The sequence below is a fragment of the Corylus avellana genome, chromosome 2 (genome assembly GCF_965113065.1).
Source record: "Corylus avellana chromosome 2, dhCorAvel1.hap1.2, whole genome shotgun sequence".
Taxonomy (NCBI): domain Eukaryota; kingdom Viridiplantae; phylum Streptophyta; class Magnoliopsida; order Fagales; family Betulaceae; genus Corylus; species Corylus avellana.
The window spans coordinates 13,944,418-13,956,594 of NC_142491.1; the positions used below are offsets into that span (position 1 = coordinate 13,944,418).

Genomic DNA, 12,177 nt, shown 5'->3' on the forward strand with positions numbered 1-12,177 from the left:
TGAGACCAAAGTAGAAACAGAGATCGAATCCAATACCTTTAGGAGCCATTGATGTAGAAGAATCTGAAGAAACGTCTGCCTGTAGACCCTTTCAATCACCTGAAACCCGAACAAAAAATGCAAAAATATAGCACACAAAGGTTAAAGGATAATTCTCTAAACCAGCCAAAAAAAACTCCAAAAAGTGACTCAAGCTTGTGCCTTCCTTCAAGTATACCATTGAAAGAATGAATTCAAGCTTTTACATGCTCAGAGAGAGAGAGAGAGAGAGAGACCTGTGCGAGGGAAGCGGAGGAGCAGTCTCTAGGGTTTGGGAAGAGGAAAGAGGAGCAGTGGAAATTTTTTGGGGTGGGGGGGAAGCGCCGGAGCTGATGGAGGGCAGTCGATGTGGTCGTCGGCCGCGTCGGCAGTGACGGTGGGGGAGAGGAGATCACGGCGCCGGTTTCAGTGGGATCACGGAGCCGGCGCCGGTGGAGAGAGTTTTCGGTGGAGGGAAAATGGGTTTTGGGGGGAAATTTTTTGGGGTGGGGGGAAGACGATCGTGTCTCTCTCTCTGGGCTCGGTCGACGGTGGGGGAGAGCAGATCACGGCGCCGGCGCTGGTGGAGCGAGAAATTGGGTGGAGGGAGAATGGGGTGGAGGGAAAATGGGTTTGGGGGGAAATTTTTTGGGTGGGGGGAAATGCCTGGCCGCGTTCGTGTTTTGTTTTGATATATATTTTTTTTAAAAAAAAAAAAAAAAAACCAGAGGCTACGACGTGGCATGTGCCACGTCAGCGGCGTGCGTTACTGTTCACGCACGCCGCGTAACGTATATCATTACTCTAAGTTAAAATTGGAGACAAAAATGTCTCAATTTAAAATCATGATGAGAACAATTTTTTCCCAATATTAATATTTTTTAGCCTAACAAAAGAAATGGATAGAATCCATTCCTTCAAATATTTGGTGTCGAAATAACACTCTCCATCCTCCAAGAAACCAATAAGTATACGATAAACGCATGGTTCCAACTAATTCTTCCAATGAGTTGGGAGCTAAGAAAAGTCGGCCACTAATTAAACCCAGCTATAGCCCCGAAAAACGCCATGAAATAATTTGTTTCATTTTTCGTAATAGGATAATTTATTATAGGCCGCAAATATATTTTGGTGCTTAAAATTCGCACCCGATAAACGTAATAAAAAATGCCGATAAATCAACGTAATTTATAAACCGACGTGACATATATAGGTATTCACCAACAAAGTTTCCGACGTATATAAAAAACGACGTTAATTTATCATTCACCGGTCTTTGTTTATACGCCATTGGAACGCAAGACTGCATATTTACCAGCGTATATAAGAAACAAAATATGTCGGCATTTTCCCTATACGCCGTCTTTTTTTCCCGGTGCATGAAACTATCGAAAGTTTTACTTGTTTCTCTGTTTTTAAAAAATGGTAATATTGGTTTTAATAATTAAATTTTTTTTTTTTTTTTTGGTTATATCTCCGGTATTAAAAAAATAAAAAACTTTTTTGTTTTTGTTCGTTTGGTAAAGAGAGAAAAAGAAAATTGTAGAATAAATTTCATTGCTATTTGTTTTGAAAATTTTCTTGTGCAGGAAAATTAAACTTAGGATTTGTCTTCATGGATGTTCTCAATATATATATATTTAACATGTCCACACAAGAGAGGGAGGAAAGATTCAAACTAGTGGCCTCCAGTTCATGAGGCGTGGTTCCTAGCTAGCCGATTGAGTTACCTTTTAGGGACGGAGTAATGTTATATGGCACACCACTATTTCATCAGTATCTTATTATACTAACGCAACATTGTCAATCTACCATTCATTTTTGCTCATAATTTAATTATGTTTATATTTTAAGACATATTTTTGAACTTAAAGAGAAAGAAGATTAAAAAACCTATAGTTTAATTTTTCATAATTTCATTTAACTTGCAAATGAGAAAGAGAAAAAAATAAAAGCCCATTTTTTGCCTACTCATATAGGCTCATGATTCCAACTCCTATGTAATCCAATCTTCTCCATTTCAAATGAAAGGAGCGGTTGGGATGGGCTTAAAAACATATAAGGTTTATAACTGCCACTTCATTTAAAAGTCATTCTCTCTATTTCCTCCCCCTTAAAGTTTTTTCTTGCCAAACTTAATGAACGTTAGACAAGTTGGAAAACAAAAACGAAAGCGGAAAAGACAAAGCAAGGAATATATAAGGAAAGACAAACCAAAATGCGAGCAACAATCTTGTTAAAGTATTGATTAAGTGATTAAATTTACATATTCCTATCACCTTAAACTTTTAGGAAAAACTGTGATTTAACATAGTATCAAAGCCAAAGGTTCTGAGTTTGAATCTTAACTCCGTCAATTCATTCAATTTAAATTAAATATTCCATGTGTTGGGCCTCACATATTAAAATGAAGTTTAAGCCTACACGTGACGTGAGGATTAGTGTTCAGGTATTTATTAAGTGATTAAATTTACCTCTTTTTATCTGCTTAAATTAGGATAACAGATGATTTTATAGTTGAGAAAGAAGTTGCCCGTGTAAAGGAAAAGAGAAGTTCCAGAGGAAGGCAATCTAGAGGCTATTAAGCAAGAGGGAAACCAAACTTTCTAGAGAGAGAGAGAAAAGCGATTCATTTGGGTTAATTTCCACGTATATTGCTCTTTGTTGAATTTCTGTTGGGGAAGTATGATCATAATTGGGAGATGAGAATTATGGAATGTTATAATATATTAGGAGATTTGATTTTAGATATTTGTTGTAATTGATTGTAATTTCCTATAATCAAATTTGATACCATCAAATCAAATTGATTTTACTGTAATTAGATTTGATTATCATACTTATCAAAGGATTTTATTGTAAAGGTTTGGTTTGTGTGGTGAATGGGTAGTCCGCTGGTGTGTACTCTCGGCCTCAGGAAGATTAAAAGTTAAAAAGTAAAAATAAAAAAAAGGCCTAGTTGCCCGTATTATTTTAGCTATTTATTGGCCCATTATTTGGTGGTCATACTGTTGATCTAGGCCCATCTTTCGGCCTTTGAAGCTAAATAGACTTTTGTTATGTGTAAGTTTTTTAAAAAGTACTTATACTAAATAAGAATGATTTACTTCAATACTTTTTTCTATTTTTTCCCCATCTCATTCTACAAATGCAATATATAAACTATTAAATTTGTAAACTCATGTGTGGAACAAATTCAATGGTGGATTTATCTACTCACTATAGAGTTAGTTAAAAATAGAATGAATTCTATCATTTCTCTATACTAAAAGCCAAAATAAATTTCTTAAAATTATAGAAAAGTATTTGGTGATCAAGCCAAAAGATATTGCTTAAACTAAAAGTCACGTAACAAAAAAAAGGCATGTCCTATTTTCAAAAGTTACAACTATTATATAATACTCATTTGGAAAGAAAAAAAAAATTACTTTAAGAACCATCAATTCATAGATTATAAAAGTTCCCAAATTATAACTTAATCAGTTGGAGACCATGTCTCATGAAGTAAGAGGTCAATATATCTAATCCATATATCACCTTCTATCCTCTCCTTATGTTGACATGTAAAAAAAAAAAAATCATAAACTATAAAAGATAGGGGTGAAAAGATATTAATCACCCGCTAATCGCCTATATATATAACGATGTTGTATGTAGTATGATATTATTATATTACCATAGAAACGACATCGTTTTAACTTTTTTTTTTTTAAAAAAAATTAATTAATTTTTTTTTTCTTTTAAAAAGCAGTTAGCGGTTATTAGAGTTACTAACCGCTAATTGCGGGTTAAGCGGTTAGTGGTTATTAGAGTTACTAACCGTTAATTGCGGGTTAACCGCTTAAGTGGTTAGCGGAGCCAATTAATGTATTTTACTAACCGCCTATGCGGTTACAATTAGCGGTTTTAGCCAATAACCACCAATCGTAACCGTCTTTTCACCTTAGATGAAAAATGTTAAAAGTACTAAATCTTTTACTAAACTGATGTAGAGCTCATCTATTAAAGAAAATTTATGATAGAGGGTTTGTGAGCCTTATCTTCTAATTTAAACTTCGAAATTTAAAAAAAAAAAAAAAAAAAAAAAAAAAAAAATTCTCTAAAGCAGGATAAAATCATCGATTGCTAAGAAATGTATTATAAAATTTATGGTAGGAGCAATGGAATTGCTTCTCGTCATTCACTTTGAAGTGCAAGCAAATAATGTTATCCCAATAATAATAATAATAATGTTATCCCTACTTCTTTATTTCCTTTCTACTATAATAATAATAATAAAGAGAAGATAAGTAGTTGAAACCCGTTAAACTTAGGAAAGGAAACCTCCCAATAACACCTAACCTTTTTTCAGGAAAAAAAAAAAAAAAAAATCTGTTATACACAAAATCCAAATAACTATTTAAGGTTACTGGTTCATGAGTCCTGATGGAAAAAACATAAAATCAAAGCAATTATAAATAGCAATTAACGGTTCAGATCTAAAGTAACAAAAGCTATTTAAGATCTAAATAGGAAATCCTTTGCAGCGTGGTATCAGATGCGCACCGAGGAAGCCACTGAACGAAGCAAAGCATCACCGATGAAAAAGTAAACCCAAAAGTCTACTTCTCTCTCGTTAGGAAAACAATCGCCAGATATATGAGACAGGCTTTCTGTGTTCTCTGATGCATGAATTTTGATAAATCGAAGCATTAGGGGCGACAAAAAGATTGGTAGAAAAACCCAACATGGGTTCTCACGATTCATACCAAAAGGTTTGAAACTCCTCTGATCCCTCACTCTTACTGCAATGGAAATCAAAACCCTTTTCTGGGTTTTCTTTGTTTGATCTGTATTTGCAATCTTTGTGGGCATTCCTAGGGTTAGGGTTTCAGATAACGTCCTACTATTGCTGGAAACACATTGACTGTGTGTTTTTGGATTTGGGTTTCTCTATGTTCTTCAGAAATTGATCTTAAGTTTTGGATAGGATTACTCATTTTGATTAAGAAAAAAAAAATCGAAGCGTTATATTCTAGCGGATTTAGCAGTGTGTATTGATTAGTGTAACTAAGGATGCAATCAAGAAGGCGTGAAGATTATTCTGCTCTATCTCCAAATTCTAATTTGCGTGCTCAAGATCGATTCAAAAGGGGTTTTAACCCTTATAATGGTAGTCGCAGCGATGCGTTGGATAGGTCTCCACGTGCCCGACAGAGTCTGAGTCCTAATAGGTTAGATGGGTCCAGGCGGGTTGCGGGTGCGAGTAGAAGGAGTTCTTCTACTGAAAGGAGGGACTATGCTTGGCATGTGGGGGGTGGTAGCGCGGCCAGGAGTGATCGGATGCGATCAAGGTCACCCCCTTTTGAGCAAGTGCAGAAAAGGGCTCAGTTGGATGAGGGTGAAATTGTTGTGCACAGGGATAATGTGCTGCCTATGGAGTTGAGGCGGAGATATGAGTTGTCCGAGCATAATGATTTTAAGGTTGGTGATGATAGCGTGAAGTCAAAAAATGTTTATGGATATCAGAGTAGCAGTCATAGAATTGGCAAAGATATTGAATATAGTGAAAACAGATTGTCAGCTGGTGGTGGACATGGGATGTTGGCTCAGAAATCAATGGCAGTGGAAGATGGTGTAGCTCGGGGATCATATCGGTTGCCTCAGGATCTGGGTCCCACCTCAAGTTATGGAGAAGCTCGTGGGCAAATATCATCCTCATCACAAGGTGTAGGTATACGCCAGTTTGAGCATGAAAGACTTCAATATCGGGACCCTATAGCTGTGGATAAGTTACCAATCATGGATTCCTACAAAGATGAAGAGAAACCCATGTTTCAATCAAGGGATATGGCATATCCCATTGGGTCAGCATCTCACTCCAAAGATTTTGCAAGCACCTCCCCTCTAAAGGATTTGAAAAGCTCCTCTTCAAGGATGGTGAGGAATGAGTTTTTGGATTCTTATCGGGATGGCATGCATTTGCCTCCTCATTCAGATGGATTTTCAAGGAGCGGTGGAAAGCTTATAGATCCTATATGTTTTAATGCATATGGGCAAAGTCCACTTACAGATTCTGCCAGGGGCCCTGAAGCTGGACATAGGAATCTGACATATTACCAGAGAGCTGCATATAGTCCAACCAGGGTCGAGTGTGAGGAGTATTCATACCCCAAACTACGGGGAACAGCAAATGATAATCGTGGATATCCATCTGATGACTTATACAGAATGATGCCGTCACGTGCTCCACTCGACTATGATAATGCAAAAATTGATTATGATCGTAGAGATTTGTCTAGACCTAGCCTTATGCACCCTGTTGTAAACAGGGTTGACGATAATATTGAGGATTCTTATGGAAATCCCCGAAAGGGTATTATATTGGACCATCCTGCTTTACAAAAGCAAGCACTTTCAGACTACCCTGATAGGAACAGAACATCAAACGCATCAAATCAAGGTGAGGATTATTTTGATTCTGGATTTAATCATGTTGAGTCTGGAAGGAGAGTGTCACAAGATTATGAAAGTTCACATTTGGGGGCATCACAGGATCATCAAATATCACATTTAAGACCAGATTATGGTTTTGGAAAAGATGCCGGTCCAAAGTTTCTTAAGGAAAGGCTGCACAATCCTCCTCTTTCTATATATGATACAGATATGCATAGACATTCTTTAAGGATGCAGAGAACGAAGGAGGAGCTTCGCTTATGTGAACCATCAGATAGGGTGCGTAAAAGAATGTATGATGTCGTGGAAGAATTAGGTGCGCATGATTCTACAAAGCTCATGTCAAAATGGAATGCACGAGGAGAGCTTCAGGATCTATTCGATAGTGGTGAAGAGTGGATTGATGAAGATACGAGTGTTTTGTATTCGTCTAATTATGTGGGATTTGACCATAATCAATACAGAAAGTCTAGGAGGATACATGATAGGCTAGAGTATCGTCAAGATTTTGTGACTGATGATAGGTTATCATCTCAAGATTCTTTTGCACATAGACAAAGGCACTCAGAAAGATTGTATAAATATGGTGGTCGATATACAAGGGATCATCCAAAAATTGGTTCTTTGAGCTCACAAGACTTGCACCATTTTGATAGAAGAAGTGGTCTTCACAAACAGCCCAAAGTTTGGAAAAGAAATGATGATTATCAGGAGGATGTGCATGAAGATTATGATGACCCTTCGGAAGATTGGGCGGATCCTTTAGAGTCTGAGCCAGCTGAGGACTCTGAGGAGTTCAAGTTACTGGTACATGAAGCCTTCCTAAAGTACTCTAAACAATTGAATGGGAACTCAACTGTTCAAAGACGATACAAGGAACAAGGAAAAGCTGGTAGTTTGTTTTGCATCGTATGTGGGAGAAGGTCTGTTTTCTTTTCCGTTATATTTTTAGTGAAACGTGGAACATCTGTTTTCATATTTTGATTCAAGAATTCCCCAGTACTTTAGCCAATGCAGTTAATTGAGTATGCACTAACCCTCAAGATTTTCTGGTTTTGGATTTGTTTGGAATTTTTACTTGGCTTCCTGAAACTTCAAACCCATAGCTTATTTATTATATATACATAGGTTAATGGATAGTATTTGAAGATTGATGGTTTGGTGGTATCGATTCCATGTACTGGCACAGGTACTTTTGGTAAACTCAACTTTTATAAAAGTGACTTCACAAAGCTCATCAATGGCCTTTTATATTATTGAATTAGGTTGAAAGTCGGATAGATGACTGCTGCTGTCCGTCTTCCATCCTTGCAGTTCACTGAGTAAATAGTTGGGAACAGCCTAACAATGCTACTAAGTGGAAGTAGGGTGCTGGTCAGAGTTAACTCTTATATAGCAGGCTTCCTCAGTTGTTCATTTGCCAATCATGACAAATTTAATGAAATAAACTGGATATTTAGCGGAAACCACACTCTTTAATGATAGGCTAAGGGTTGTAGTGCCACAGGTAATGATCGAGCCGCAAATTTGGTTTACTGTGAGACAAACAGATTGCGGTGTAAGCATTTTAATTTATAAGACTGAGGCTGCCACACAGAATAATATTATTACAAAATAGTAAACGGAAGGGGAGAAAAAACCCATAGAAACAGCAAAAATTATGAATAAAGGTTTTTGGGAGAATACACTAAGTCGTGTACTGTTTGATGTGTACTGTGTGATAGGGGATTTACATGGAACATTTTGAGTCTCGAAAGAGGTGATTAAACTTGGCACTGATCGACAAAAGTTGGCCACTTGAGAAATGAAGATTAGTATGTGACATGCTACACTAAGTTGCAGCAGTAGCAGCATGGTAGTAGTAGTTATAGCCAAAGCCATTTTAGAATGGTGTTCAAGGAACTTGTGTGGATGGATTAGTTGTTGTCTTTAAGTCTGATTATTTGTGCATGTAGATGTAGTCTTTAAATCTCATTATGTGTGTGTAGTAGTGTCAGCATTTAGTATTTATTGTCGAAGCCATTTATGGTGGTAAAGACAACTAGAAGAGTGGATTTGTATGTATTTACAAACTATAATTGGACCTTTTTTTTAAAAAAAAAAAAATAGGAAAATGGATTTCCTTGGAGTCCCTGATGGAACACTATGGTTCATATGATAGATGTTCCAGATATTATTAAAACTCCAAAAAATGCATGAGTTTTTCACTTTCTTTCTTTTGTCCTTTTTTTTTTTTTGGGTGAGTGAGGGATATAACAGCTGATATATTTTGCTGGGATTGGTTTCTCTTACCAAATGTGGATGTAAGTAGCCTATCGCAGCCTGCCTCTAAGATGAGCACTCATGGGAACCAATGAATCAGTACTAAAACAATCATAAAAGCTTCATATTCTCATGGATGTAGCTTCATACGCAAAACTTAGGGTTTCACCAAGAATTAGTATTATGGAGAATTTGATATGCTGAGTAACCAGCTCAAATCATCATGGCTTCCAAAGTTTGGCGGCATTTTTGGCATATTTTGAGATTGTTGAGGAACAACTTTGAATCTTCATATCAATTATGTCTGAGCAAACAGAGAATCAATGTCAGAGATAGAAAGGTAATCAGTCTGTGGATCAGTTGATATGTTGACAAAGCAATAACCAATCTCTTCCTCCACGTGATTCCTGAAAGGCAGAAGGAATTTTCTAAAGAACTGATTATATATCGACTGGTGATCTTTTCATCTGAAACTCACCTGCAATGCTTCGGGTCCAGTCTTCGACATGCAATGCCTTTAAAAGAGAGCTGCGCACATGAGAAGTATGATCTTGGATTATGTCTACATTGGCCATTATTATGCCACTGGGAGATTCAGAAAATAAATTAATTTTTAGATTGAGACTCTGGTGGCTCAGATCTATTCTAAAGTGTAAGTATAGTGTTGTCAGATTAGAGAGTGAGATTAAAAGAAATCTGTAGGCGTTAATGGGCCAAACTGAAGTCATCAAGTATCTGTATTTCTGTTTATCCATTATGGGCTATAAGACCTGGACTTGGACTTGATGAGAGACCACATTTCATGATTGATTATGCAGCTTGGCAATGATTGTGGTGGAGTCAGCTGGTCAACATATGGAAGAATGGTTCTGGAAGTGCAAATATGCTTTGCTGTTATTATTATATTATTTTTTTGAAGGAGAACCTGTTGTTAACATCATTAATTTGCTGAGCTACAAGCTACATTAGCAGTGGAATTATTTTGTCAGTTGTCCTCTGCAAGCATGTTTGAAGAATTTGTGTGCTAACTTTTTTCTTTTGCATTTTCCTTTAGCGGTAATGCTACGGAACACATAGGCTTCGAGTTTCATTGTATGGTAATTGGATTTAGCTTTCATTCTTGATACCTGTTCTGAACTATCTTGTTGACTAACAAACATACAGAGCTTGTTTATTCTATGTTATATACTTAAACTCATAATAATTATTTGGAATTCTATATATAGTAACTAATTAGAGTTACTCTTTGGTCTTCACCTTTTTGCACTTATTTAATTTGGTGTATCATGTTTGTCTTGGCAATGTTATAATTAATAATGCACTCTGTTAGCATTTGTTTACATATCTGTGCTGTTACAGCTTCTCAAAGGAGTTCATGGACACTCAACGCTTGGTAACACATGCCTTTATGTCTCACAAGGCTGGGCTGAGAGCACAGCACTTGGGTCTTCACAAAGCAATATGTGTCTTGTTGGGATGGAATACTGTTGTCCCCCAGGATACAGTAACATGGGTTCCTCAGGTCTTGCCTAGTGCTGATGCTTTGGCTCAGAAGGAGGATTTGATACTCTGGCCTCCTGTCATCATCATCCACAACATTTCTATGTCAGAAAATAATTCGGAAAAATGGAAGGTTGTCACCATCGAAGGGATTGAGGCTTTTATAAGAAGTGAGTGACTTTGTATGATCTATCATGTAAAATAGAATTTGTTGAAAATTAAATCTACTTTGTTTAATTTTAAAAATCGAAAAATACATTTGCAGCGTGCATCATTTGAACGGATCACAATATTCAGCTGTTTGTCAGTAGTATAACTATCATTTATATATGCAAGAAATTTGGGTAATTTAATCTGTTAAATACAAGACCAGAATAATCATTTGTTGTTTCAATGTACTTCATTTCAATGGTCCACCTTATTATGGCAGGTAAAGGTTTCGTAAGGGGAAGAATCAAGGTGTGCCGGGGAAGGCCTGCAGATCAAAGTGTTATGGTTGTAAAGTTCTTGGGCACTTTCACTGGGCTGGGAGATGCGGAGAGGCTTCATAAGTATTTTGCAGAGAATAAGCGTGGGAGAGTAGATTTTGAGCGTTTCATATCCAGCAATGCCAAGAGTAGCAACACTTGGGATGCCAGGATGCAGGGAGACCAGGTTGAGGAAGATATTCTGTATGGATATATGGGTATTGCAGAGGACTTTGACAAAGTAGATTTTAATACGAGGAAGTCGAATTTGGTAAAGAGCAAGAAGGAGATTCAAGACCTGGCAAATGCTCCTCTTAGACCTGATGAGAGGTAGCTGTCCATATATGACATATGTTTGGATGGTGCTATATGGTTTAATGTTCCACAAACTCGTTCGTCAACTATTATAGTTTTCTTTTTCTTCTTTTACTGTTTCTCTTGGTAGTTAAGTACTCAAGTATAACAGATGTTACCTTGAAACTTTGTTTCTGTTATATATAGTATGTGCTTTTAATGATTTGGGTACAAAGAATTGAAGATCTTGATTCCACAGCATTATTCAAGTCTATTTTCTGAAGATATGGCTTTGCAGCTACTGATGAGAATTCTCTGTTTAAAATTGCAGAAACAAAATTGGTTTCTATGTTTTTTTTTTTTTTTTTTTTTTTCTTTAACCCATTTCATGTGTTTTTCCGAGCTTTGCTGAACTTTGAGGGCCTTCTATTTCGGCTGCAGAAAACATAAATAAAGGCCACTCCTCCGGTGGGACATTGGGTTGAGGTCCTTCTTCATGGTCATCACTACGAGGAAACAATGATTGGCAAACTCAACAGTTTGACTTCAAAAACTTCCCCTGATATTTAGTTAGTCTTCATAGTTGTTGTCAAGAGAATTCAGACGTTACAGTTTTGAAGTGGAAAAACTGAACGTGGAACAATATTGGTTCATGGCTACATGTGCTGGGAAATTTGGAGCATTCTATAAATGCTTGCATAATTTAGGTCGGATCCGGCATCCAATAGGAGGTTGTAGAGACTCTGATTTAATGATTGGGAAGAATTGAGTGATGCTACTATTTACGCCCATTTCACACCATTTGAAATGATATTTTAAGTGATTTTTCATGTTAGTTATTTAAAAAGACAAAAGAAAAATCACTTAAAATATATCACGGCAAGGTGTGAGATGAATGATAAATAGGCATGAAGAGTATTATTAGTTGAAAGAATTTGATTGATCTGATCTCAAAATCTTAGCTTCCTTTCCAAATTATGCAGAGATTATTTGTGTGGGGCTACCACTCTTGTTATTCCTCCATGTCCAAGTAGGAGTTGAAAATGTGGAAATTTTATTATAAAGGAAGATTTATCAACAAATGATAACATCCAATATACATTTACAAGATAAAAACTTACAAATTTGGTAAAAATACTAAGCAACTCTCTCTTTTTCTGCATGTTACTCGAGCACAACTTTGCATGCAAAATCTGATCAT

At 36.6% G+C, this 12,177-nt stretch overlaps 1 protein-coding gene across 1 annotated transcript; it reads left to right on the forward strand.

Moving 5' to 3' along the window:
- Nucleotides 1–4,778: 4,778 nt before the first annotated feature.
- LOC132179591 (uncharacterized) lies at nt 4,779–11,199 on the forward strand. Its single transcript, XM_059592334.2, has 3 exons — nt 4,779–7,376; nt 10,075–10,385; nt 10,646–11,199. Exons 1-3 carry the CDS (start codon nt 5,074–5,076, stop codon nt 11,014–11,016), a joined length of 2,985 nt encoding a protein of 994 aa, XP_059448317.2. The 5' UTR covers nt 4,779–5,073; the 3' UTR covers nt 11,017–11,199.
- Nucleotides 11,200–12,177: the final 978 nt, after the last annotated feature.